At 46.6% G+C, this 27809-nt stretch overlaps 1 protein-coding gene across 2 annotated transcripts in view; it reads left to right on the top strand.

The window, feature by feature from the left end:
• The window catches only part of LENG8 (leukocyte receptor cluster member 8), a 35976-nt gene extending 10254 nt beyond the window's left edge, over nt 1–25722 (top strand). For both annotated transcript variants that reach the window (XM_044281642.1, XM_044281641.1), the window contains exons 6-16: nt 3624–3879; nt 4010–4190; nt 4530–4718; nt 5512–5781; nt 7922–8059; nt 9801–10092; nt 10448–10549; nt 17765–17833; nt 18177–18306; nt 19102–19309; nt 24204–25722. In XM_044281642.1, the coding sequence (XP_044137577.1) occupies nt 3624–3879; nt 4010–4190; nt 4530–4718; nt 5512–5781; nt 7922–8059; nt 9801–10092; nt 10448–10549; nt 17765–17833; nt 18177–18306; nt 19102–19309; nt 24204–24366 (1998 nt within the window). In that variant the 3' untranslated portion in view covers nt 24367–25722. The remainder of the gene's footprint in view (nt 1–3623; nt 3880–4009; nt 4191–4529; nt 4719–5511; nt 5782–7921; nt 8060–9800; nt 10093–10447; nt 10550–17764; nt 17834–18176; nt 18307–19101; nt 19310–24203) is intronic.
• The last annotated feature ends 2087 nt before the right edge of the window (nt 25723–27809 follow it).

Genomic DNA, 27809 nt, shown 5'->3' with positions numbered 1-27809 from the left:
ACGGTACTACGGTATGCTGTGCTCCGCGTTACCCCATGTTATAGGGGAGTACTCGCGTTGTTTCCTAATTGCTGAGCGGCCCATTCCTGGTGAAGTACAAGGATCTCCACTGGATCTTCTACCTTGTTTGGACACGTAGCTGGTGGCATCGGCCGCGGCTGCGGTTTTCTGTCATCGCTGGATGTCCGCCACACGGAATCCTTCTGGGTCCACGGCTTTTATCATTGCTGGACATCCTCCCTGATGGGTCAAGGACAGGACCTCTGAGCGCCACACACACACCTGTCTGAATTTTCAGCTGATTGCTCTGGTATCGGACAGGGCCCCGTAGTTCCTTTTGGGTCCAGGTGTTTTCGGTATTCCCTTGTATTTTCTGCTTAGTTGTGCTACATGGCGGAGGGGCAGTCCTCTTGGACCTTGCCGTCGTCTGCACCTGTCTGGTGCTTTCTCCCCCCTGGAAGTTTTCTGTATGCCGGTCGCAGCTGGTTTCTACATTTCTATGTAGGCTACCCCGGTTTTTTCATGGCGACTTCTGCATTCCTTATGCATATGGATGTCTGTCGTTTTGTGGTACATCCCGAGCTGCTGTACTTGCCCTCTCTGGGACAATGTTTAAGGTTTGCTGGTCAATATTCTTGGTACGGCTAGTTGTCCATGGCCAATGCCCCTTCCCCTATGGTGGTTTCTTTTCGCCTTTCCTGGATATTCTGGCTTGCGTTGTCTTCTGGTGGTTCAGCTTCTGGTTCCTTGTGAGCCCATACTGGGTACTCCTTTCTGGAGTCCCTGTCCCTGTTCATTTGAGGTCCTCTTGGGATTTGTGTCTCTTTTTCCAGCCTCCCACGTCAAGTACCTGGTATTGAGTGGTTTAGTGCTGCGGTTTGCAGTTCCACCGTATGGTCTCCTTCGGGAGGGACCTCCTCCTGTTGTAGGACCTTTCCTCTTTAGGTTTTTTGGAGTGCTCTCCTTCTACTCCCATGTCTCTCAGTCCAGTGTGTCCTGCCGAGGTTGCCTGGCCTGTATCTGGCTTCTTTTTTCCATGATACTTCACATGCCCAGTGTTTCCTCTGGTCTTACGCTTCACGGTGATATCTTGTTTTCGGAGGCTTGCGCCTCGTCTCCTGTTTTTGGGGACGCAGGAGCTATCGTTCTTTTCCTGGTTTTTTACCTACAACCCCCTCCTTCTCCAGGGTTGGCGGTTTCCTCTAGCAGCCTTGGGTTTTCACCTTTACATGGGGCGCTTAGCTTCTTTCCTGGCCTTGCGGTGAGGGGAGTCCCCTCCCTTCACATGTGAGCCTTGCTATGGCTCCCCCACTCGTTTGGTTTTCAGTGCTTCCCTGTTTCTTTTCTCCCCTGGCCTTTCAGGGGATGGCCACAGGTTTTTTGGGTCTGGAACAATGTAGAGCGTTGGGTAGTTTCACCACGCGGTGCTGTCCTAATTTTTTCTCCAGCCCTTGGCTGCGCTCTGTTTCCTTTTGCCACCTTCTTGCATTTGGGATTTTCTTCCAGTCATTTGTCCTGGGGTGCTGGCAGTCTTCCCTGCTTCTTCTGAGGTTTCTTCCTTGTTATGGAACCTCTTGCCCATCTCGTGTTTTTTCCCGTTGGGTCACATGGTTCTCCTGCACCTGTATGCCCAACCGGTGGCGCGTCTCTTCTTTTCCCTCCCTCAGGGACTGCTTTGGGACGTCCCATGGTGCTGTGTCCCCCAATGCCATGCACGAGAAAATTGGATTTTTTGTACTCACCGTAAAATCCTTTTCTCGTAGTAGGCATTGGGGGACACAGATCCCTCCCTATGTTTTTTCTTCCGCTTCTCCGGGCTGGTCTCTTGATCTTTCCCGGTACGGGAGTTGTTGGTTCCTTGCTTTTCTTCTCTCTCCTACTGCTTTTGGTACAAACTGAATAGCCTCGTGCCTGTGGAGAGGGTATAGCCCACCTGGGAGGAGCCAACACTTTTTGTGTCTAGTGCCTCCTAGTGGTAGTTGGACATATACCCCATGGTGCTGTGTCCCCCAATGCCTACTACGAGAAAAGGATTTTACGGTGAGTACAAAAAATCCAATTATTTTGGTCTACAGGGCTTTATAAGGGCTTGTTTTTTGTGTGGAATTATGACTTTAACGACTTTTTTAATGAATTTTCTTTGGGGGGGGGGGCGCAAGGTGACAAAAAAATGGCGACTGGTGATGTAAACTTTTAAATTTTTGTTTTCATTTATTTGTAAACTTTTTCCCACTATTTAATGACTATTAGCCCCCTTAGGGGGCTACAAGCAGACCCCTTGTCCCATTTACCCTAAGGGTCCATTCACACGTCCGGAATGTTTTTTTGGATTATTATTAATTGCCTCTGCAAAAATGCAGACACCAATCATAGTGCTGTCCGAATCACGGAATCAGTTCCGTTTTCCTATTTTCAAGTATGCGGATCCTGAAAAAAAAATTAAGCTCGTCCTACTTTCTGTCTGTTTTTCGGGTCCGTTGTCCATTCAAGTCAATGGATCCGCATAAATGCGGATGACATGCACAAAACCATCCGAATGTCATCCGATTTTGCGGATCCGTTGACAGGAAAATGGATGGGAAAAAAAACGGAATAACGGAAACACAAACGAATTCAGAAGCACTTTAGTAAAAAAAAACAAAGGTTGTACAGAAAAACGGATCTGCAAAAAAAGGAACGTTTATCTGGAAAGGTAAAAATACTGAGGTGTGAATAGAGCCCAACATAGATCTATTGGGGTAAATACAATTTCCACGTGTTCCATGCTGAGCTGCGTCTTATGCACAGCTTAGAAAAAAGCTTGTCAGGCCTGTGAAGCTTCAGAAGTGTCCAGGCTACCATGGTAGCCAGTTGGACCGCCGATCAGAAGACAGAGGGAGCCGCATCCCTTTGACTTACCTTGCAGATGCAGTGATCACTGTTGATCTCTGCATCTGAGGGGTTAAATGACAGGATTTGGCATCATTGGGGCTGGGTGCCTGCTTTATTATACAGCCGACACCAGTAGTGTATGGAGCGGGTTCACCGCAGTAGCCCGTTCCATACAAATGCGGGTGCATAGTTCTGTGCATAATTACTACAGCTCAGCTCCTATTCTGTGGGGGCTGAGCTGCAGTAACCCAACACAACCACTAAACTTTGAATGGCGCTGTGCTTCCTGATCCATTCAACAGCTAGTTCCAGTGCCTGGAGCCTGTAGGGTGCTGGCTGTTGGACCCTTCACAGATCAGACATTAACTACCTATCCTGAGGATAGGTCATCAATAATCGGGAGTTCAGGTAGACCAGTCCAAAGTTTTATGTATCAAACCTGCTTGGCGAGTGTAATAAAAGTTGAATGTATTGTCCAATAAATATATGCCATTTGTAGTTTAAGCGGTATTTCCACCTCAAAGCTGATGACATATTGCTAGAAAATGTCACTTTATTATTGGTGCGAGTCTGGCCTCAGGGATCCTCCCTATTCCAAATGAAAGGACCACAGAGGTCACACCTTCACGGATCATGAAGTGATGGCCTATCCTTGTGAGATCTCATCTCTTTATGAGATTGGAACAACCCCTTTTAACCTGCTCTATTTCTTTTCCGCTCAGATGCTGATCCCTTATGTTTGTGTTTTTTAGCCTGCTGTGCCTGGTCTAGAGGATGAGATGTCTTACGCTAATATCCAGTCTCAAGTGTCTGCCCCTAATAACCAAGGTCAACCACGTCACCAACATGTCAGCCATAATTTACAACAGTCCTGTCCACAGAACTCGGGAGGAGGCAACCAGCAGTCTCCCCAACACTCATCCAGCAACGCCAACAGTTACAATCACCATTCCTACAATGAGGCTCCCAAACCAAAGAAGGGACAACAGATATGGAACCGAATGAAACGTAAGTTGTCACTTATGTCTAGTACGTGTTTTTGTAGACCTGTATCCTTGAAATAACAGCTAATGGCATCACCATTGGTAAAAATAATGTAAGTTTAGATATTCCATTCCATCCATTTTATTTTTTACAGAAGCCCCCGGAGCTGGTGGTCTGAAGTTTAATCTTCAGAAGCGTCCTCTTGTAGTGTCCAATCAGAATTTTGCATCCAATGAACAACACAGTAACAATAATGGGCTGTTGCAACAAGCGCGCATTCACCATCACATGTTACAGCAGCAGCAGCAGCAGTCTGAGAAGAGCCACCAGCACAGGTATGTAGTTGTCGATTATTCTAACCCACTGCTCGGGGTGCTTTGTGTTTCTTTATTTTTATTTTTTTAATCCATTTTTGACTTACGGTAATTAGAACTTGATATTTGTTCAATATTGTTAAAACTTCTCCTTTTCGATTCTGTGTGTTTTCCAGGGCTGTACCAATGCCCGTAATTCTTTTTGCTTGGCCTAAAAAAAAATATTGGGCTTCTGAAATGGTCAAACTAGCACATAGCCAAAGTATTCTCAGTCCAGACTTCTGTGTCTTCCTGTTCTGTTAAATTCTCCAGTTATTTCTTCTTTTCATTATTACAACTTAAAAATATGACCTATTACAGCAACAATCCCTCCACAAAACCAGAGGACTGGCCCCCAGCCATGAAGGAATATGTCCAACGTTGCTTTACTGCATGTGAAAGTGAGGAAGACAAAGATCGAACAGAAAAACTGCTGAAAGAAGTCTTGCAAGCCAGATTACAGGATGGATCAGCCTACACCATTGATTGGGGTAGAGAGCCTTTGCCATGGTATGCTTCTGGGTTAATTTTCCTTCTACGTTATTTTAGATTTGATGGATTATTAGATGTTTAGACACATTGAACTTGAACCTGGTTTGTGCTCAGTTGTCCTACTCTATAATGCAGTAAATATGGCCCAAGACACATCCCTCAACCTTTCTCAGATCCATTAAAGGGGTTATCTGCATTTCACCATTGATGAACTATCCTCAGGATAGGTCATCAGTATCTGATCAGCAGGGGATCCTTCTCCCAGCACCCCCACCGGTCAGCTGTTTGAAGAGAAGGCAGCGCTCAGAAGTGCTACATTCTCTGCACTATCTGCATGCAGCAGCAATTGCAATGTTGAGCAGGTGTAAGTACAAGTATGCAGTCCCAATCACTTCTATGGACAGCTCTATAGTATTCACTTGAACAGAGCTGTCCCATGGAAGTGAATAGGGACGCCATACTAAGCAGCAATTGCTGCGGTGAGCAGAGAAAGCAGAGTTCATATGACCACTGCCTTCCCTTCAAACAGCTGATCAGCGGAGGTTCCAGGAGTTGGACCCCCACCGATCTGATATTGATGACCTATCCCCAGGACAACCCCTATGCCGTTTGCTATTGGATAGGCATCTAGTCTTTTTTAAATGCTGACATCTTATTTTCCTTTAATAACCTCTTGGATAAGGTCAGTTTTTCAGCAGTACTTGTTCTATTCAGTCATTTTCTAAAGTTTCAACCCCTAAAAATCCTTTTGGTCGGGTGCTGGGTTAACAGTAAAATGTACGTTGCATTATATATTTTTATTTTCTTTTAGTAAGGATAGTGTAAAGGAGTCTCCAAAGAAAAAGCACTGGGAACAGAGTACGTTGCAGTCTTCTCTTTGCAGCACCATTACCGTCACACAGTCTTCACGAGGCGGTGTGAGTAACAGTACTGGTACACTAAGGGGCCGTGGCAATAGCTTCCCCACAAGGTTTGGTAACAGGAATGTTTTCATGAAAGACTCCAGCTCCTCTTCAAGCACTGGTTCAAGGTCAAGATCAAGGTCACCTTCACGCTCACCCCACAGGCGATATCGTCGCAGGTAAGAAATAATAGTAACATAGTTTATAAGGCCGAAAAAAGACATCTGTCCATCCAGTTCGGCCTGTTATCCTGCAAGTTGATCCAGAGAGAGGCAAAACCCCTGTGAGGTAGAAGCCAATTTTCCTCACTTTAGGGGAAAAAAAATTCCTTCCCGAATCCAATGAGGCAATCAGAATAACTCCCTGGATAAACGACCCCTCTCTAGTAGCTATAGCCTGTAAAATTATTACATTCCAGAAATACATCCAGGCCCCTCTGGAACTGTTTTAGTAAACTTATCACCACCACCTCCTCGGGCAGAGAGTTCCATAGTCTCACTGCTCTTACCGTAAAGAATCCTCTTCTATGTTTGTGTACAAACCTTCTTTCCTCCAGACGCAGAGGATGTCCCCTCGTCACAGTCCTGGGGATAAATAGCTGATGGGATAGATCTCTGTACTGACCCCTGATATATTTATACATAGTTATTAGATCTCCCCTCAGTCGTCTTTTTTCTAAAGTGAATAACCCTAATTTTGATAATCTTTCAGGGTACTGTAGTTGCCCCATTCCAGTTATTACTTTAGTTGCCCTCCTCTGGACCCTCTCCAGCTCTGCTATGTCTGCCTTGTTTACAGGAGTCTAGAACTGTACACAGTACTCCATATGTGGTCCGACCTAGTGATTTGTAAAGTGGTAGGACTATGTTCTTATCATGGGCATCTATGCCCCTTTTGATGCAACCCATTATCTTATTGGCCTTTGCAGCAGCTGCCTGACACTGGTTTTTACAGCTTAGTTTGCTGTTCACTAAAAGTCCTTCTCCATGTCAGTGTACCCAGTGTTTTACCATTTAGTATGTACAGGTGACTTGCATTATTCCTTCCCATGTGCATAACCTTACATTTGTCAGTATTAAACCTCATCTGCCACTTCTCTGCCCAAGCCTGCAATCTATCCAGATCCCTCTGTAGCAGTTTATTGTCCTCTTCCATGTTAATTACTTTACACAGTTTAGTGTCATCTGCAAAAATTGATATTTTACTGTGCAAATAATGATGCAGTTCTATTTTTGTCAGCATAGTTTTTACTAGGGATCAACCGATCATCTGTTTAACCGATATTATCGACTGATATTCAGGATTTTGAATGTTATCGGCATCTATTTTGCCGATATTCCGTTAACTTATGGGGGACACGGATTGCGCTGCCGACAGCGCTCTTCGTGTTCCCTCAGCAGCACAAGGGAGAAGGAAGCAGCATCTCCCTCCCCCTGTGCTGCTGCCACCAATGAGAGGAGGGAGGACAAGAGTGGAGGTGCTGTGGCCACCGCGCCACCAATAAAGAGAAACTCTCTCATTAATTCATATACAGGAGATGGGAGCTGGCTGCAGAATCGCATAGCCGGCTCCCGACATCTATGAGCGGTAGCTGCGATCTGTGGTAGTTAACCCCTCAGGTGCTGCACCTGCGGGGTTAACTGCCGCGGATCGCAGCAACCGCTCAGAGGTCGGGAGCCGGCTATGTGATTCTGCAGCCAGCTCCCGCCTCCTGTATATGAATTAATGAGAGTTTCTCTTTATTGGTGGCACAGTGCGCCCCCCCCAACCCCAGTATTAATCATTGGTGGCAGTGGCCACAGGGTCCCCTCTCCCCTCCTCCTCAGTAGAAGTTCTGATCGGAGCCCCAGCAGTGTAAGCCTGGGGCTCCGATCGGTTACCATGGCAGCCAGGACGCTATTGAAGCACTGGCTGCCATAGTCGGCTCCCTTGCTGCTGTGTGCACAGAGCAGCAGGGACAGTGTGAGGTTCTATTCACCCTGATAGATCTCTATCAGGGTGAATAGGGCAAGGGTTCTAGTCCCTAAGGGGGCTAATAGTAAAAAAAAAAAACACACCAAAATATTAATTATAAATGAAAAAGAAAGATTTACAAAAAAAATAAACCTACACGTTAACCAACATTCATTTTCAGCAGATTTGTGTAGGAATGTATTTAATTTTTTAATGAAAATTCACAGAATATCGATAATTTAATCGGCCTGAAAGTTCACAGATTATCGGTATCTGCCCTAAAAAATTTATATCGGTCAATCCCTAGTTCTTACTGTTTTGTGACGTTTTACTATGTCATATGAAATCTGGCTGTCTCATTTTTAGTAATTCCCATTCCGACTCTGAAAGCAGTTCACTCTCTGGAAGTGAAAGTCGATTAGGCAATCGCAGAAACTTTCAGAAAGGACGTGGCCGGGGAGGACATATGGATCGGGGCCGTGGACGAAATCAGCGGGGCAAAAGGTGAGTAACGTTTGAGTCTGTGTATTATAAAAGAATCCCGTTACTGGAGTTGTTTGCGAAGCCAGCAAATCTCTGCCATCCCCACTCTTGATGGTGTGTTTTCCACCACATATGTATGACTCTCCCTTCCCTCCAGTCTGTGTAACATTGCTTTATCCAGTCATCCGCAGCCTTTTATAATCGGTTATCACATTTTAGCAGCAAAGGTGCAGTAAGGAGCTAATTGGCTAGTAGCACTAAAGGGATTGTAGCAGGCCATTTTTACGTTATACCCGTTGATCAGGCAGGTAGTAGTAATAAGTTAGGAGGTCCTGCTATTAGGCTCGTCCTCACTTATCACAACAAGGTGTTCTCAGTTCTCTTTCCGGAGAGCAGATCAGACTAGGCATGCACTGTCATTGCCCAGAGTGGTGGATGCCCCCCACCGTTGCTTTTAGAATCTGTCTTACTGACGGGCTATGAAAGTAGAGAAGGGGCTGCAATAGGACAGCCCTTTTAGGCTATTTGCAGAGGACCTGTCACATTATTTTTTTCTTCTAAGGCTACATGCACACGAACGTTGTTTGTTTCCGTGTCCGTTCTTTTTGCAGATGGGATGTAGCTCCACAAAAAAAATAGAACATTTCCTATTCTTGTCTGTTTTAGGCATTGTTACAAAGGATCCGCAAAAAATAAAAAAAAGATGGCATACGGATGTCCTCAGTGTGTGTGTGTTTTTTTTTTTTTGTTTTTTTTTGGGTGTGGATTGCAAAATGCAGATGGTCGTGTGCATGTAGCCTAAAACTAATACTTTCATCAGTAGTCCTCCTCCAGCAGTCATCGCGTGTGTGTGGCAAAGGTACGTGGAGGAGACCTCGGCTCTCCTCAGTTGGTGTATCTTCTCCCTGTCTGTGACAATGCCCAGTTGCTGTGTACTGTTTCACATTCAGTAAAACAAGCTGTTTTCACAAGATTTACCAAATCGGGCTGTGTAATCGACTACTATGTTCACTTGCATAGCATTTTAGGCGCCAGAACAAGGGGCGTAGTGGCCAGTTCAAAGGAGGGGAAAAAACTAACGCCATGGCATATGCTGGAGGAGGACTACAAATGAAGGTGTTAGTTTTTGAACAAAAATCCTTTAACATGTTATTGGAGACTGCAAATGATGGCACATTTCCAACAGAAATCCTAGAGTCATACTCAAATTTTAGGAAAATATTCCATTGTATGAACATGCCTTTGGTGAGTCATTGTGTGCCTTTATACTGCAGTTTAGTATCCTTCTGCATATGCAAAATCTTCTGGGTTTGTATAGGTTTTTATTTTTGAACCGTATATATATTTTTTTAAAGCTGGTCATGTTGAACATGCAGTCAGATCTGTAGGCAGCAGGTTATTGCACAGGAGGAGCTGCGCAGAGTGGTTCACTTTATGGGGCAGATTTATCATGGCCCGGTGGAGTACGTTAAGCTATGATAACAAGATGCGCTGCTGGACGAGGTATACACAAACTAAGCGCAGCATCATGCAGTCTGGATTTCAGTGTTCTATGCCAGAAAACTGATGTAGACTATTATAAACGTGGTGGGGCTGTCGGCCACATCCCCTTTTTGCAGAAGTGGCAAGGATGGTGGAGAAGTGGCACACGTGCACAAATTTTTTTTTTTTTGCCGGAGATGAGATTCCCTTTAACGTTATTACCCTCTTAGTTTATATTTCGGTCACGTCAATTGATACACGGTTTCCTTCTATTTGCTAGGAATGAACAAAACGTAAGCAAAAGAAACCGCAAAAAGAATATGACCATGGATTTTGAGGATCCAGAGAGAGACTTCAAGAAAGAAAAGCGAGCTGCACGCTTCCAGCATGGGCACAGTCCTAAGAAGCTGCGTGTGGAGCCCTTGGTTCTTCATATTAATAATCTAGATCCAAGTGAATCGGGGAGTTTGAACTGGAATGAGCTGAAAATTGTGGGAACGTCGCAGGATATCACAAAAATTTACCTGCGTCTGACTTGTGCTCCAGATCCATCAACAGTTCGACCTGTTTCAGTAAGACTTCAAGTGTTCTACTTTTCCAAAAAACGTTATTTTAAAATTGCTAAATCCCTGTAGTACACACATACTTTATTATGGTTGTGAGTTTTATGCACGGACGGCACTGATTGGACAATGTCAGGACACGAGGCACACGACCCACCCCCCCCCCCCCCCCCCCCAACTGCTGACAATTAATTTATATCTTCTAGTAGGCATAATAAAATGGCACGGCCTAGAGTCATATCTGCTCAGGAATTATTATATGGGGAATGCAAGTAGTTACTAATGCAGACGTGTCAGGAGAGGTGACGGCTCCTCTTTTTAGTTTAAGTTGTCTTGGTATTTATGAAACTTCTTTGATTTATAGGTTTTGCGAAAGTCTTTGACAATGGTAAAAGGGCACTTTAAGGAAAAGCAAGACTATGCGTTTGCCTGTGAGCAGTTGAAATCAATTCGTCAAGACTTGACGGTATGTACCACTAAAATCTCCTCTGTGCTTTATCTGATGTTCGTTTTTCTTTTTTTTTTTTGGGGGGGGGGGGGGGGGTTGTGGGTGTTTTGGTGCCAAGTCAGAGAGATGCTTGTAGGCCAGGGATCAGTAATCCCCAACACTCCAGCTGTTCTGAAACTGAATCCTCCATTCACTTCTATGGGAGTTACAAGAGCAGAGTAGGTGTGTATGCTGGGAGTTGTAGTTCAACAGCAGCTGGAGTGCCAAAAGTTGCTAATAGAAAAAAAAAAGCCACTGACCCCCTAAAACGCAACAGAACCAAAACACTGTACCTCAGATTTACAAATGTGTCTGCATTAAAAATATTTTTATTATAAACTCTCATTGTTGCACCAGAATTCTGGCGTGCAGGACTTTTGTCTCTGCTTAAAAATCATCTTCTGAGCGGAAACATAACGGACTCCATTATAGTCTATGGGGTCCTAAGGGCTCTGTTTGACTCAGTTTGGCGTCAGTTAAGTGCTTTTCCGTTCTCCTGCCCCTAAACGGAGCAGGAGAACCGAAAGGCTGAACGGTGATGTGAACGAAGCCTTAGTCTGTCAATGATTGTCAAAAGATCTGTAATTGCCTCACAATAGCAGCTTTCATTAATGTCGTCTGTCCCTTTCCACTGCTCCCTTAAAAGACAGTTGCTATGGCTTGTCTGTCTCTGGCTAAGAAGACAGGAAGACGGAGGGGCGGTCCTACACACTGCATGCCTGCATTAGGCTTCAGAGTGAGGAGGCGTGTCTCTCAGTAATCCAATCTGGCTGGCTGGCAGGGAACTGCTTGCTACAGCAAGTCTGTATGGGAAGTAAGGGAAAGCAGTTTTGGCCTCGGAACTGACAGAGGAGCCATCTTGAGAGGGTCCTCTTATTGTAAATGTTTAAAAAGCCGTAAGGGAAAAGCTCAAGAAAAACAGTGGTATGTGAAGAAACTAAAGATTGCTTTATGCATAATTCTGCTGCAGCAGTAACATATGCTAAAAAAAAAAAAAAAACATGACAGCTACCTTTTAAGCTTACACCATCTGCAAGATTAGTAAATCTGGGCCTGTGTGTGCGTTTTGAGCAATGAAACTATAGCCTTAGGTGATCTTGCCAGCGGTTTCAGCACAAACTCTCTTCTCGATTTGTATCACTGGAGACACTGAGTGTAGCTGCTGCTGCCAGGAGGTGACACTAATCTGCTATATTCCTCCTGCAAACAGACGGAAAGTCATTATTTCTCGCCCATTTTCCTTGGGGGACACAGACCTTGGGTATAGCTCAGCTCCCTAGGAGGCGTGACACTAAGTAAAACTGTTAAGCCCCTCCTCCATCAGCTATACCCTCAGCCTGGAGATAGAGGCTACCAGTTTTAGCTTAGTGTCCAAGGAGGCAAGACACTCCCTGCTACTGCAGGGCTGTTTTCTCCTTGTTATTTTTACTTTTTCTTCTAATTTTGTTATTTTATTTTTTCCTAGGGATACCAGAGACGCATTAGACCTCTCTGCTCTCCCGGGGTTGAGCTGCGCCAGTGCCAACTTATCTGCACTGCTGCCTCCCCCACAGAAGCAATAGGAGGATCTGGGCAGCAATGGCTCCCCTACATCCCGCCAGCTAGGGGGTCGTTCGCACGCCAAGCCCCTCTTCCAGCTTCCTGCCACTGCGGTGCCAGTGGCTGAAGGGGCGACCCTGCTGGAAAGGACTGAGGGTGAAGACGTCGGACGGTGAGATGGCTATTCCAGCCCATACCCCGCCCCTATCTGCAGCATCTACCCCTCTGGGTAAGGGGGGCACCCGTGGTCGCTCATTCTGAGCGCTCATCTGCAGGACAATGCAGCACAGCAGCATCCTCAGCACCCCCACGCCGTTCCCCCCCACGCTGCTATCTTTCTCTCCACCCCCCCCTCATTCGGGGCTGACTCCATTTTTTCTCTTCTCTCTCTCCCCCTTCCCGCCGAGACCGGGGGGCGGGGCTTAGCGGTCCCGGCAGGGGGCGGGGCTTACGCGCGCGTCATTTTGGGGGCGGAGCTACGTTCTCCTTCACAGGAGACATTTCAAGCGCTGGAGGGGGCGGAGCTTGTTCCCTGCGCTTTCTGCTGAGGTTTCCCGCGCTTCCTCACTCCTGACAGGAAGCTGGGACACGGTGGGGGACTCTAACCTCCTGTGTACATTGCTCGGCTTCTGTGGGCGCTCTCTGCTGCTCTCTGCTGCTCACTGCTGTTCATTGCTTCTCTGCTGCTGCTGATCTGGGCCATCTCCTGACGTTCTTCTGAGGCACTGGTAGGACAGTTAACCCTCTCCTAACCCTCCTGGTCATAGCTGCTATAACCCTTTGTGGTCTCTATATTAGAGTACAACCACACTTCAGCATGTCAGATCCCACAGGTGCCCCCAAACCCTGGTACCATGCCTGTACCGCCTGTAAGGAACTTTTTCCGCGTGGGCAATCTGAGCCGCATTGCCTTGCATGTCAGGCCCCGGTGCAGGGCCCGCTTCCCGCTGCGCCCCCCGGTGCCTCTGAACCCCCTGACTGGGCTAGGTCTCTGTCTCAGGCGGTGGAAAGCCTTACACACGTAGTGGGCCGTCTCGTGGATAGACCGCCTCTCCCGCAGGCTGCCACAATCCCTGTCGCACCCGCTGGGACTACCGTTTCTGCCGCCCCCACTGGTTCCCTGCCTCCCAGCGAATCTTCCAGGGCCCGGCATACTCAGAAACGTTCAAGGGTTGAGCGCACATCTTCTCCAGATGCTTCGCTCTCTCCGCCATGCGTGCGAGCTCAGTCAAGTCTATCCTCTCAAAGGGATACGCTTTCTGAGGGAGAACTGGCGGATTCGGAGGTGGACATGGACTCAGAGCTTCCGTCCAAATTGGCGTCCGCGGTGGGGCATCTTGTCACTAGCATCCGTGATACCTTTCAGCTACACGATGACCCCCCCAGCTCTGAACAGGCCGGCGTGTCCTTTCTCCGCCCCAAACAGGCCTCCAAGGTTTTTCCCATACACGCTGATTTTTCTTCTGTGGTATCCAAGGCTTGGACTCGGCCTAACGTCCGCTTTATTACACCCAAAAAGCTGGACATTTGTTATCCCTTTCCAGCGGATTCTGTGACCACGTGGACATCCCCGCCTAAGGTTGATCCTCCCGTGGCTCGCCTGTCCAAAAGCACTACTATTCCTGTACAGGACGGATCTTCCCTCCAGTCTGTTGAGGACCGTCGTACGGAATCCCTCTCCAAGGCCATATTTACTGCCTCTGGTTCGGCCCTTAGACCGGTCTTTGCCTCCGCCTGGGTTGGCAAAGCGGTCTCTGAATGGGGTTTGCAACTGGAACGGGAGTTAGGGTCGGTCGTCCCTGTTCAGGACCTCCGTTCCTTAGCCCAACTAATTGTTCAGGCCGGAAAATTCGTCTGTGAGGCCTCCCTTGATGCGGGTGCCCTCATTGCCCGTTCCTCTGCCCTGGCAGTTTCTGTCAGGAGGGAACTCTGGCTGAAGGTTTGGGCGGCGGACGCCGCTTCCAAACGCTCTTTGGCCGGCCTACCATTCACGGGTTCCCGCCTGTTCGGAACCCGTCTGGACGAACTTATATCAGAGGCCACGGGTGGGAAGAGTACTCACCTCCCCCAGTCCAGGCCAATGGGCGCCCCCCGTGGTCGCGCTGGTTCGTCCCGTTTTCGGTCCTTTCGCAAGCCCACCGGGTCTAGACCCGCGGCCAGTTCTTCTTCCTCTGGCCCAGCCCAGGATAGACGCAAGAAGCCGTTTTTTCGGACGCAACCTACCTGGCGCAAGTCCCAGCCTGCACGGGCTCCCACAGGCCAGCAGCCCTCTGCCTGAAGGTGCGCCCCCACCCACCCGGGTGGGGGGCCGCCTTCTCCTATTCAGGAACGTATGGCGGGCCCACATCTCAGACGCATGGGCGCTCGAGATTGTATCTTGCGGATACAAAATCGAATTTGCGTCCATTCCGCCAGACCGTTTCTTCCGATCCCGTCCTCCGCGAGATCCCGTACGAGTGGCCGCCTTCTTCGCGGCCATTCACTCTCTAATGGACAAGGGTGTCGTCGCCCCCGTGCCTCCGACGGAAAGGTTCAGGGGGTTCTACTCGAACCTCTTTGTGGTTCCCAAGAAGGAAGACTCAGTGCGTCCGATCTTGGACCTAAAACGCCTGAACCGTTTTCTCCGACTGCAGAGATTCCGGATGGAGTCTCTCAGGTCCGCAGTGGCCTCCCTGGAAAGAGGGGATTTCATGGCCTCAATCGACATTCAGGATGCATACCTCCACGTTCCGGTTGCTCCATGTCATCACCGCTTCCTGCGCTTCGCGGTGGGGGACGATCACTTCCAATTCGTCGCCCTTCCCTTTGGTCTGGCGACGGCTCCTCGAGTGTTCACCAAGGTCCTGGCCCCTGTCTTGGCCCTTCTACGTTCAAGAAGTGTTTTTCTTCTCCCATACTTGGACGACATCCTGGTCAAGGCACCCTCCTTCTCTCAGACATCCCGCAGTGTGGAACTCACTCTGGAGACCCTGACGCGGTTCGGTTGGATTATCAACCACCCCAAATCTTCCCTTACCCCCTCCAGACGGCTGATCTTCCTGGGGATGCTCCTGGATACAGAGTTGGCGGAGGTCCGCCTTCCGTCGGACAAGCGTCTGGCCCTTCGCGGGTCGGTTCGCAGTCTCCTCCGTCATCACCGCCCTTCCCTCAGATCCAGCATGCGGTTGTTGGGAAAGATGGTTGCCTGTTTCGAAGCGGTGCCGTTCGCACAATTCCGATCCCGCACCTTTCAGAGGGCAATTCTGTCGGCCTGGGACAAATCACCGAGGAGTCTGGACAGGACCTTTCTTCTGCCTCCCCTGGCTCGGGCTTCCCTCGGCTGGTGGTTGCATATCCCTCTAAGGGGGAAGTCCTTCCTTCCACTGAACTGGCTGGTGATTACCACAGATGCCAGCTTACGGGGGTGGGGGGGGGGGTTTTCCCTCCCCGGTCCGTCCAGGGCGTTTGGTCTCTATCGGAGTCCAGACTTCCAATCAATATTCTGGAACTGAGGGCGATTCTTCTGTCCCTCAGACACTGGACCCATCTGCTGAGGGGCCACCCTGTTCGGATCCAATCGGACAATGCCACGGCTGTGGCATACATAAACCATCAGGGAGGCAGCGCTGCAGCGATGCAAGAGGTGACCCTCATTCTCCTCTGGGCGGAGACGCACGTGTCGGCCTTATCTGCGATTTACATCCCGGGGGTGGACAACTGGGCGGCGGATTTCCTCAGCCGGTCCACCATCGACCCGGGAGAATGGTCCCTGCACCCAGAGGTGTTCGAAGCCCTTTGTCTTCGCTGGGGTCGCCCCGACGTGGACCTCATGGCCTCCAAATTCAACCACAAGGTCCCCCTATACCTGGCCAGGGCACGGGACCCGAAGGCATACGGCGCCGACGCGCTCGTCCTTCCGTGGCGCGAATTCTCTCTTCTGTACGTCTTTCCTCCTTTTCCCCTCCTGCCACGGGTTCTTCGGAGGATCGCGGCAGAGGGCGTCCCCGCGATTCTAATCGCCCCGGATTGGCCCCGCCGGTCTTGGTACGCCGACCTAATGTTGCTGTTGGCAGACGCACCGTGGCCACTGCCCTCCAGGGAAGACCTTCTCTCTCAGGGACCGATCTTCCACGAGCATTTAGGCTCGCTACGTTTGACGGCGTGGCTATTGAGACCGCCGTCTTAACGCGACGGGGTTTCTCCGCGGACGTAGTCCGCACCATGATCCGGGCTCGTAAGCCCGTATCCTCTAGGATCTACTATCGGGTTTGGAGGTCCTATCTGGGGTTCTGTGAGTCCCGGAGCATCCCACCTCTCCGGTTTTCTCTTCCCACAATCCTGTCCTTCCTCCAGTCGGGTCTGGACCTGGGGCTGTGCCTCAGTTCTCTGAAGGGTCAGATTTCGGCGCTGTCTATTCTTCTCCAGCGTCCCCTGGCCCCTCTAGGGCCAATTAAGACCTTTTTACAAGGGGTGGCTCACTCTGTTCCGCCGTACCGCCCTCCAGTTCCTTCCTGGGACCTGAATGTGGTGCTCTCGGCGCTCCAATCAGCCCCCTTCGAGCCTTTACGGGAGGTCTCCCTTCGCCTTCTGTCCTGCAAGGTCATCTTTCTTGTGGCCGTCACGTCTCTCCGACGGGTGTCAGAGTTAGCGGCTCTTTCTTGCTCCGAACCTTTCCTGATCTTCCACCAGGATAAGGTTGTGCTTCGGCCTGTCCCCCGACTTTCCTGCCAAAGGTGGTCTCCGCCTTTCACATCAATGAGGACATCGTCCTTCCGTCGCTCTGTCCCTCTCCTTCCCACCCCAGAGAACGGGAACTGCACCGTCTGGATGTGGTCAGGGCGTTGAGGATTTACTTGGAGGTCACCGGGTCCTTTCGGCGCACGGACTCCCTGTTTGTGGTTCCGGAGGGTTCGCGCAGAGGGTTGGCGGTCTCCAAGGTGGCTATTGCCCGTTTCATTAAACTGGCGGTGTCTGAGGCTTATCGAGCCAAGGGCAGACCTCCGCCTTTCGGCGTCACTGCTCATTCCACCAGAGCAGTCGGAGCTTCCTGGGCGCAGAGGCATCGGGCCTCGGCTGAACAGTTGTGCAAAGCAGCCACTTGGTCCTCTCTGCACACTTTCACAAAGTTCTATAGGGTGCATACGCATCCATCAGCGGATGCTGCTTTGGGCCGCCTGGTTTTGCAGGCAGCGGTTTCCTGATGCTTTGGTGGTGTTCCGCCTTGGGTTTGTGGTCCCTCCCTTCTTGGACTGCTCTTGAACGTCCCAAGGTCTGTGTCCCCCAAGGAAAATGGGCGAGAAAAGGAGATTTTTTGTATAACTTACCAGTTAAATCTCTTTCTCGCTCTTCCTTGGGGGACACAGCACCCACCCTTCTGTGTTTGGTTACAGGGTTATGGTCTGGCGCCCCGTTGGGTTGCTGGCTGGTTGTTTCCGTTATTGGTTGTTATCCTTTCACTACTTGGACACGCAACTGGTAGCCTCTATCTCCAGGCTGAGGGTATAGCTGATGGAGGAGGGGCTTAACAGTTTTACTTAGTGTCACGCCTCCTAGGGAGCTGAGCTATACCCAAGGTCTGTGTCCCCCAAGGAAGAGCGAGAAAGAGATTTAACTGGTAAGTTATACAAAAAATCTCCTTTTTCTGCATTTGTTTTTATATGTTTGTATGCTCTACAGGTCCAGGGCATTCGCACAGAGTTCACTGTCGAAGTGTATGAGACCCATGCCCGGATAGCACTGGAGAAGGTACTTTTTATTGCTACATAAAAATGCTTTATTTGGGTACAGAGAATCTGGTTGAGCTTTTTAAAAATTAGATGAAATGAGTGGATCTGAGGCAGTGAATGACAGAGGGAGAGACGCTGAATAGAAGCTAACTGCCAGCTTTCCCTGCCTACACACTCATGCTGGGAAAGCACTCCATCAGCCTGCGTGAACGAGGACTCGCAGGCTTTTTCTATATGTATTTCATGTAACTACTGAATCGGATAATGCAAAACTATTCCCAAGCACCCTCCGTTGTCCTATACTGCTTTCAGATGTTCTTGCATATAACTGCTTTTACTTTAAGCATCTTTTTCTAATGTAGGGAGACCATGAGGAATTCAACCAGTGTCAGGCACAGCTGAAATCTTTATACTCAGAAAACCTTAGTGGAAATGTTGGAGAGTTTACAGCCTACCGTGTTTTGTATTACATCTTCACGAAAAACTCTGGGGGTAAGAAAATACTATATACACATCAGCTTTGGCTATGTTAACACCATGTTTGCTGTGCCTATTTGGCAGACGTCTGCTGAGAGCTTGTGTCAAGAGTATTTTGGCATATCTTATTTCATAAATTGAAAAATATATTTAGCTACACATGCCTCAATGTTCTGCATGGTATTTATGATTGGAAACTTTCAGCATAATGGCGAACTGGCAATGCCAGCGCAGCATGAACAGATAGGGGATCATTTTATGAAACTGGTGTACAGTAGAAATGGATTGGTTGCTGTGGGCAACTAAGGGTACTTTCACACTTGTGGCAAAGTGATCTTGCAAGAATGGATCCGTCTCTCCGGATTTCATCTGGAGAAACTGATCCGTTGTGGTTTTTTTTTCTTAACATTTTATACGGATCCGGCATTGCGGTATTTTTAATGCTGGATCTGGTACTAATACATTTCTATGTAAATTAATGCCGGATCCGGCATTCCGGCAACTGATCCAGAATTTTGGACGGAGAGAATACCACAGCATGCTGCAGTATTTCCTCTGTCCAAAACGCCGTTCAGTGACTGAACTGAAGACATCCTGAACGGATTGCTCTCCGTTCAAAATGTATGGGGATAAAACTGATCAGTTCTTTTCCGGTATTGAGCCCCTGAGACGGAACTCGATGCCGGAAAAGAATAACGCTAGTGTGAAAGTACCCTAAACTAGTTCTACTTTACACCAGTTTGATAAATCTCCCCATAGTGTTTGCAGTCTTATGACTTGTGTTACATTTATTTCTTTTCTCTCTTACAGACATCACAACTGAGCTGGCATATTTGACCAAAGAGCTGAAGGAAGACCCTTGTGTTGCACATGCTCTTGCTCTTCGCAGTGCTTGGGCTCTTTCAAATTATCACCGATTTTTCAAGCTATATAGAGAAGCCCCCCGCATGTCTGCTTATCTCATCGACAAGTTTACAGAGAGGGAGAGGAAGGCAGCCCTTAAGGCCATGATTAAAACGTATGTGCAGGTCGCCCGATTAGTGTACATAATTGAGCCTTCTTTTATTAGCTTCTTTGGCATGCTGCTTTTATCATTTGTGTTTTTAAGGGTTATTGTGAACAGGGAGATACATAGGAAACACGTACGCACATTTCTAACCGCATCCTACACGTGATTTCTACTTTAACGCTCTTTAGCAGGATTAGCTGTTGTAAACAAGACAATATCTCTTCTGTATCTTGTCAGAAATGAGGAGGAAGTTCCCAGACTAAGATGGTGTGTCCTTCCTAAGGTGTGGTGGGACTTAACACTCCCTCATAGAGGCTTAGAGGAAATGTAGGTCTGCTCTTGCTCGGGCAGTACTCTGTAACCTCTGTCATTTAAATTCTACAAGTCTGAAATATTCAGTAATTCAATGTCCCTCTTTTCAGTGCTGCCAATGTTGCCTTCAGTCATTGATCTTGCAATCTCTTAGAATGTGTCTTGGACCTCAGACCTTTTCTCTGGCGATTTCCTGGAACTTTTGTTCTAAACAAAATGTTCTGACATTAGAAATCACGATGATTGAATTCAGGTGAAAAGCAGAAACATGTTTGAGAATATGAAAAAAAAAAAATTGCAGCCCTTCAGACGCATTAGAAAATATCTGAATAGAGATGTTAGACATATAGAGCAGATTTATTAACTTGCCAGAAGGGCCCCAGTGAGGATCTTGCCATACTATCTAACTTAGCTTCCCAACAAAAATGGTTATGTTCATCCATCCTTTTCAAACCTGTTGTGTGCATGCATGTGTGTCTATAATTAGTATTATAATCGTTATTTTTATTTTTTTTTAAATTAAGGTAAGTAGTGTAATGTCAAGTAACTGGGGATGCTTTTTTTTTTTTTTTTTTTTTTTTTTTTTTTTAAATATGTAAATCATGTTAATATCCTATTGGGATATGTTGAGGTAACTGAAAAGGATCCTGTAATCAGGAGATTCCTCCCCCCGCCATCTCCAAGGGCTGCTTGAGGTTTTAGTGTCTACTATTGTAGATTACAACAACCCCCCCCCCCCCCCATTTGGTAGGCCTTATTCATTTTTATTTTAGGGCCCAGCATAATCTAATAGAAATCACTGTCTAGTTTTACTCTTTCCATTTTTATAAAAGGAAACTGGCTCATCCGTTCAATATATTTAAAATGGTGAATGCCATTTTGTACTTAAATTGGCATTTGAGTAGGCACTACCTAGCATGCATGACTATATATTTTAGGAATCTGCAACCTCTGGCACCCCAGCTGCTGTGAAACTACAACATCCAGCATGCAAACATGCTCTGTTCTTCTAACTCTGATAGAAGTGAATAAAGCATCCTGGGATTTATAGTTTCTGAACAACTGGAGGTTGTTGATCTGACCTATGTCATGCTAGAGCGGCCTCCAGTTGAGACGCTACAATTTCCAGCATGCCAAGGCGTGTTGGGAATTGTAAATGTCATTCATTGAACAGGGCTGTTGTACTTTGAGTATTTAAATGGCATCTGTCAGCAGATTTGTATCTGACACTGGCTGACCTGTTACATGTGCACTTGACAGCTGAAGGCATCTGCGTTAGTCCCATGTTCATATGTGTCTGCATTACTGAGAAAAATTATGGTTTAATATATACAAATGAGCCCCTATGAGCGACAAGGGCATTGCTGTGACAATTGGTCTCTGCGACCGCTGCACCGTCTGCATTTTTATTGACTGTGTCAGGCAGTGTAAATGTCATCATGCCTGGCCCTTTCAATCAAAGTGCAGAGGATGCGTCAGTTGCAGAAAGAGCAGAGCCTCTAGGTGTAATGGCCCACTTGCATATAATAAAACATAATTTTTCTCAGCAATGTCAGCACATATGAACATGGGACCAACACAGATGCCTTCAGCTGCTAAGTGCACATGTAACAGGTCAGTTTCATAGGTTTAGATCTGCTGACAGATGCCCTTTTAAACTAATTCAGAAATGTTTATTTTGCAGGTTGCCTTAATTTATATGAATGCACTTTTACCGGCCAAGGTCATTTATTTTAGGATTTAAAAATTAGGTGAATTTGAGGCAACCCCTCACTGCCATTGTGACATATATGACCTGCAGAGTACTGCATTTGGCCATCTCTGGTAGTGATTGGAGCGGTGCACACATGGTGGACCTGGGAACACCTGTCCTTGCTAGAGGAGCTTTAGTAGTTCTACATTTATCATATGTTCCTCTAGATAGTTGATACATGTTACAGGATTGCAACGGTACCTTTGTTCTTTTCTTTAGACTTGCACAAGCAGGAAAAACGAAGTTTAATACATATGCAAATGAACACTCGCAAGTGCCCAGGGGCGGCGTTCAGTGTGTAGGTGCCCAGGCTGCTCTGCCTTTTTACTTTACTCCTCCCCAGTCTCTCCCTTTGCCCGCCCTCCAACTCTCTGGGCACTTGCGAGTGCTCATTTGCATATGTATTATACTTCATTTTTCCTGCTGGTGCAAGTCTAAAGAAAAAGAACAGAAGGTACCATTACAATCCTGTATAGGTGTGCTACAGAGCCATGTAAGCACTCTATATGGCCATATGGAGGTGACAGACTCACTTTAAAGTCGTCGTTCCCCCCCCCCCCGAGGGATTTTAATATTAATGACCTAACCCAGGATACAGTCAGGTCCATAAATATTGGGACATCAACAAGATATGCTTTAACTGCAGACTGTCGGCTTTATTTTGAGGGTATTTACATCCATATCAGGTGCACGGTGTAGGAATTACAACAGTTTGCATATGTGCCTCCCACTTGTCAAGGGACTAAAAGTAATGGAACAGAATAATAATCCTAAATAAAACTTTCACTTTTGTAATACTTGGTTGCAAATCCTTTGCAGTCAATTACAGCCTGAAGTCTGGAATGCATAGACATCACCAGACGCTGGGTTTCATCCCTGGTGATGCTCTGCCAGGCCTCTACTGCAACTGTCTTCAGTTCCTGCTTGTTCTCGGGGCATTTCCCTTCAGTTTTGTCTTCAGCAAGTGAAATTTATGCTCAATCGGATTCAGGTCAGGTGATTGACTTGGCCATTGCATAACATTCCACTTCTTTCCCTTAAACTCTTTGGTTGCTTTTGCAGTATGCTTTGGGTCATTGTCCATCTGCACTGTGAAGCGCCATCCAATGAGTTCTGAAGCATTTGGCTGAATATGAGCAGATTATTGCCCAAAACACTTCAGAATTCATCCTGCTGCTTTTGTCTGCAGTCACATCATCAATAAATACAAGAGAACCAGTTCCATTGGCAGCCATTCATGCCCACGCCATAACACTACCACCCCCATGCTTCAATGATGAGGTGGTATGCTTAGGATCATGAGCAGTTCCTTTCCTTCTCCATACTCTTCTCTTCCCATCACTCTGGTACAAGTTGCTCTTGGTCTCACCTGTCCATAGGCTGTTGTTCCAGAACTGTGAAGGCTTTTTTTAGATGTCGTTTGGCAAACTCTAATCTGGCCTTCCTGTTATTGAGGCTTTTTGGTTTACATCTTGTGGTGAACCCTCTGTATTCACTCTGGTGAAGTCTTCTCTTGATTCTTGACTTTGACACACATACACCTACCTCCTGGAGAGTGTTCTTGATCTGGCCAACTGTTGTGAAGGGTGTTTTCTTCACCAGGGAAAGAATTCTTCGGTCATCCCTTTCCGTGGTCTTCCGGGTCTTTTGGTGTTGCTGAGCTCACCGGTGCGTTCCTTCTTTTTAAGAATGTTCCAAACAGTTGTTTTGGCCACGCCTAATGTTTTTGCTATCTCTCTGATGGGTTTATTGTGTTTTTCAGCCTAATGATGGCTTGCTTCACTGATAGTGACAGCTTTTTGGATCTCATCTTGAGAGTTGACTGCAACAGATTCCAAATGCAAATAGCACACTTGAAATGAACTCTGGACCTTTTATCTGCTCATTGTAATTGGGATAATGAGGGAATAACACACACCTGGCCATGGAACAGCGGGGAAGCCAATTGTCCCATTACTTTTAGTTCCTTAACAAGTGGGAGGCACATATGCAAACTGTTGTAATTCCTACACCGTTCACCTGATTTGGATGTAAATACCCTCAAATTAAAGCCGACAGTCTGCAGTTAAAGCGCATCTTGTTTGTTTCATTTCAAATCCATTGTGGTGTATAGAGCCAAAAATTGTCAATGTCCCAATATTTATAGACCTGACTGTAGGTCATAAATATCAGATCGGTGGGGCTCTGACACCTGGCACCCCTGCTGATCAGCTGGTTGAAGAGAAGGCTGCACTTCGTGTTCCCTTCATTGTTTACCTGCTTGCCATCATCATCGCAGCGGCGAGCCGGTGTTATTACAAGCCATCCCATTCACTTTAATGGGATGGTTCCTTCCTATTTAAGTGTATAGAAACGAGCCGTCCCATTAAAATGATTGGGACGGCATGTAGTTACACCCGCTCACCACTGCAATGTCGATGCTGCTGATTTGATATTGATGACCTATTCTGAGGATAGGTCATTGATATCAAAATCCCAGAAAACTCCTTTAAACAGTCCCCTAATGTCCCTTAGTCTCTATTATCGGTCCACCTCTGCCTGTAAGTCCCAAATAACTTCTGTGGGTTCTTGAAAGGTAAAGAACGTATTTCCAATAGACATTGAGGCATGCAAATTATATACAGTCCAGTTAGCATATAATACTTTGAACTTCTAGCTTCAGGCGGGCTGCAGCCCTGTTGGGTTATGACTCCAGGTGGGTATACGGTCTTCTGGTTAAAGTGTTTAAAGCTGTAATGTGGAAGGTAAATTCAATTATTGTCATTATTGTTCTAACGTGTTTTTTCTTCTTTCTTTGCTCCTTTTCCCTCCACTACTTTTTTTGTTTTAACTCTTTAGTTTTCGTCCGGTGCTACCAGTTTCCTACGTTCAGTCAGAGTTGGCCTTCGAGAGTGAGGAGGAATGCCAGAGTTTCCTGGCTTCTCTGTCTCTTGTGTATGCAGGGAACGACGCCAGCAAGATTGAGTGCAAGCAAAGCTTAGCGGTCTTGCCTAACTTCTAAACCAGTCTTTTTCTACCACAACCTACCAATGTGTTTTCCGACACATGATTTAAGCTCACACTGTGTGTGCATGTAAAAATCCGCATTTCACCATCGGATCTCTTTATTTCATATGAAATACCTCCTGGGTCAGAGGGCACAGGCAAAGACAGGGCATCCCAAACAAGACTGCGTTCGGTTTCGTTTGTTTGCCAGAATATCAGTGATTCAAACAGCCACCTTAGGCGTTGGTAATTTCCTGGGTTCTGTGGATAGATGTGCTATCGCTCGAGTGTTTGTATATATATTTATATATGGCACTTTCACCCAGAAGTTACCAAAGAACATCATATCAGCTACTTGTTGGTAAAAAGGTTTTGTCAACTTGTGTTCTGAATGTCTTGGGGTTAGGCGGAATATACAGATGTTGCCGTTACTTATGTAGCTCTGTAGAAAACGTTTCCATAGCCCTGTGTTCGACCATTTGTCAGCAGCACATGTAAGGCAGAATTGCCTTGGACTCTGACCTTAATATCGGTTGTCAGATGGTATGTGCTAGCTTTTTAGTAAGCAATGTGTATATTTGTGAATAGCTTTTTTTCATTTTGAAGTGGGCACAAGGGATTTTTGTATGCGACTGTTCACCCTGTCAGCCTGTTGTGTAATGAGAAACTAACAATGTCTCAGTTTTTCTCTCTTTACCTCACGTGCACAAAGCCTCTGTCCACATGCTGCACAAGACACCACCTCTGTGGCTCTGGGGAGAAGGCATCAAAGTTAGAAAAATTCAGCTCAAAGATTTGGAGACGTGACACAAGCTTCGTGCGCTGCTCCGCCTTGACAGAAAAATGAGAGACTATGTAATGTAAAGAAAAGAACTTTTATTTTAACATCCACCACGTCTACTAACGAAGACTGAAGTTTACATTAAAGTCGAAGAGAATCCTCCCATTACAGGAATCTCCTGCTGCTGGAACCTGTGAGAAGATATGTTTGTACAGTTGTTCGTTTGAGATCCCTTGCTTTTTCTTTTTTCTTTTTTTTTTTTTTTTTCTTCTCCTTCCCCTTGCAGTATTAGTCTTTTTTTCTTTTTCCATCAGGTAAATATTAGGTAACTGCTATATAAACCTACTTTCTCCACATGTATTTTTCTTTCACTGACTCATTTATATATATTTTTTTTCCTTTTCTCCTTTCTCCACCCATTATCAGTCTTTTCCTTTTTTTTTTCTTTTTTTTTCTTTCTTTTTCCCCTCCCACGTTGAGGATGTAATAGATAATGTGCAATAATGAGCAGTTGTCGGTTAAGTGCTCCTTTCTTTGCAGATGCTTTTTAATTTTCCTTTCTCCCCCTAATAAATATGCTTTTGTGACTTGCAAGTGGCTTGGTTTTTTATTAATTTAACAATCGGAGGATGAAAATCTGAACGCTTAGGCTTGTAAGGGTATATTCACACGTGGCAGATTTGTTAGAGAAATTGTGACTGAATGAGGTTGTCACAAAGTTCAGCAGTAAACATTCTGCATCCGAATATATCTTAACAGCGCTTTCTCTTAATGCTGTGACAGCAGGACATTTTCACTTAGGAAATCTTAACAATATGTTCCAGATACACAAGCAAAATTTGTGTACTATGGGGGGATTATAGTTACTGGGAGCACTGTGGGGTGTATAATATATATTGAGGGCACTGCAGGGGTTGGGATGTACCCAAAAAAATGACATTCATCCAATGGACAGAAAATGGATGCAGTGTCCATTTTTAATGGCTTATTTTTTCATTTCGTCCAAGATGACGGCTACATGAGATTGACTTCCTGCCCCTACAGCGGTCGAGGGGTCAGAGTTTAAAAGCCCACCACCCACTCTCACCCTCAGTGTTTCCTGTCCCTGATAGGTCACCTCACAGAGACCACTTGTGGGAGGTGAAGATGTATATACAGATAAAAAAAAAATTAAAAATAATTGTACCTTTCTGGAGGGGATTACTGCGGTTTCTCCTCCACCTCTGCCCACCTGCGGGCTTTTCATAAAGCTGGGCAGAGGATTAAACAGGAGGAGAGCTCGTCCCTGATTATTGGGGGCCTGTTTCTCCCCATTTTTGTAAGGTCTTCCTTCCCTTCTGTGTGGGAGCTGACTGCGAACTTTAGAGCACGCTGCCTGTAGTCCTTGGTGGGCCGCAGCACTGTGCTCTATTCCCAGCTTGGCTGGGGGCAGAGCCTGAGAACCACATGGGAGTACACGCGCGCTTGTGACGTTAGACGCTGTGCTTGGATGATAAAGAGCTGTGTTTTCAAACCACCGCTGCTCCACTGTGGTTGTTCCTGCCTCCAGAGTTAGGATGTCACCCCCTGATGCCCCTGCAAGTAAGATGGATTCTACAGACCCACCTTCGGCTACTTCAACCGGAGTGAAAGAGACCAGAGTTAAATCCAGGGTCGCAAGATGTGCAACTTGTACCAAAAGACCTTCCTTCTGAAGGTTACATCTATGATCCAAAATGAGATAAAATCCTCCTTGGCCTCTTTCAGATCCATTCCTCCAGCCAAAAGGTCTAAAATTTCTGTTCCATTCTCTGAAGCAGAGGACAAGGACGAGGAGGCTTCCACCTCCAGACAGAATATTGATGTACTGTCAGAGGGAAAAATTGTGGAAGATAGAAATAAATAAATATTACTTTTCTTCTGAGGATCTGCTGGGAGAGCTACTATGGGCATTAAAGATGTGCAAAAGCCCCGATCAGTCCAGAATTAAATGTTTGGGGGGGGGGGGGGGGGGGGTCATCCGAAGAACAATTCCAGCTCCTGGAAGTAGCCATCAGAGGATGGGTACATGGTGGTCCTGAAGGGATTGACATGGTCAGAAACAATGCTCAGGTAGCCCGTGGCATTTAAATGATGGCCAATTGGCACTAAGGGGCCTAAAGTGTGCCCAGAAAACATCCCCCACACCTTTACACCACCACCCTGCACAGTGGTAACAAGGCATGATGGATACATGTTCTAATTCTGTTTACGCCAAATTCGGACTCTATCATTTGAATGTCTCAACAGAAATCGAGACTCATCAGACCAGGCAATATTTTTCCAGTCTTCAACAGTCCAATTTTGGTGAGCTTGTGCAAATTGTAGCCTCTTTTTCCTATTTGTAGTGGAGATGAGTGGTACCCGGTGGGGTCTTCTGCTGTTTTAGCCCACCTTTCTTTCCCATTCTGACATTCAGTTTGGAGTTCAGGAGATTGTCTTTACCAGGACCACAACCCTACATGCATTGAAGCAACTGCCATGTGATTGGTTGACTAGATAATCACATTAATGAGAAACAGAACAGGTGTTCCTAATAATTCTTTAGGTGAGTGTGTGTGTGTGTGTATATATATATATATATATATATATATATATATATATAATATTATCCTAATGTTAAAGGGTTTCTGTCATGAGGAGAAAAATCGTTATGTAGC

The sequence above is a fragment of the Bufo gargarizans genome, chromosome 2 (genome assembly GCF_014858855.1).
Source record: "Bufo gargarizans isolate SCDJY-AF-19 chromosome 2, ASM1485885v1, whole genome shotgun sequence".
In the NCBI taxonomy this organism is placed as follows: domain Eukaryota; kingdom Metazoa; phylum Chordata; class Amphibia; order Anura; family Bufonidae; genus Bufo; species Bufo gargarizans.
This window is presented reverse-complemented; position numbering and strand designations above follow the sequence as displayed.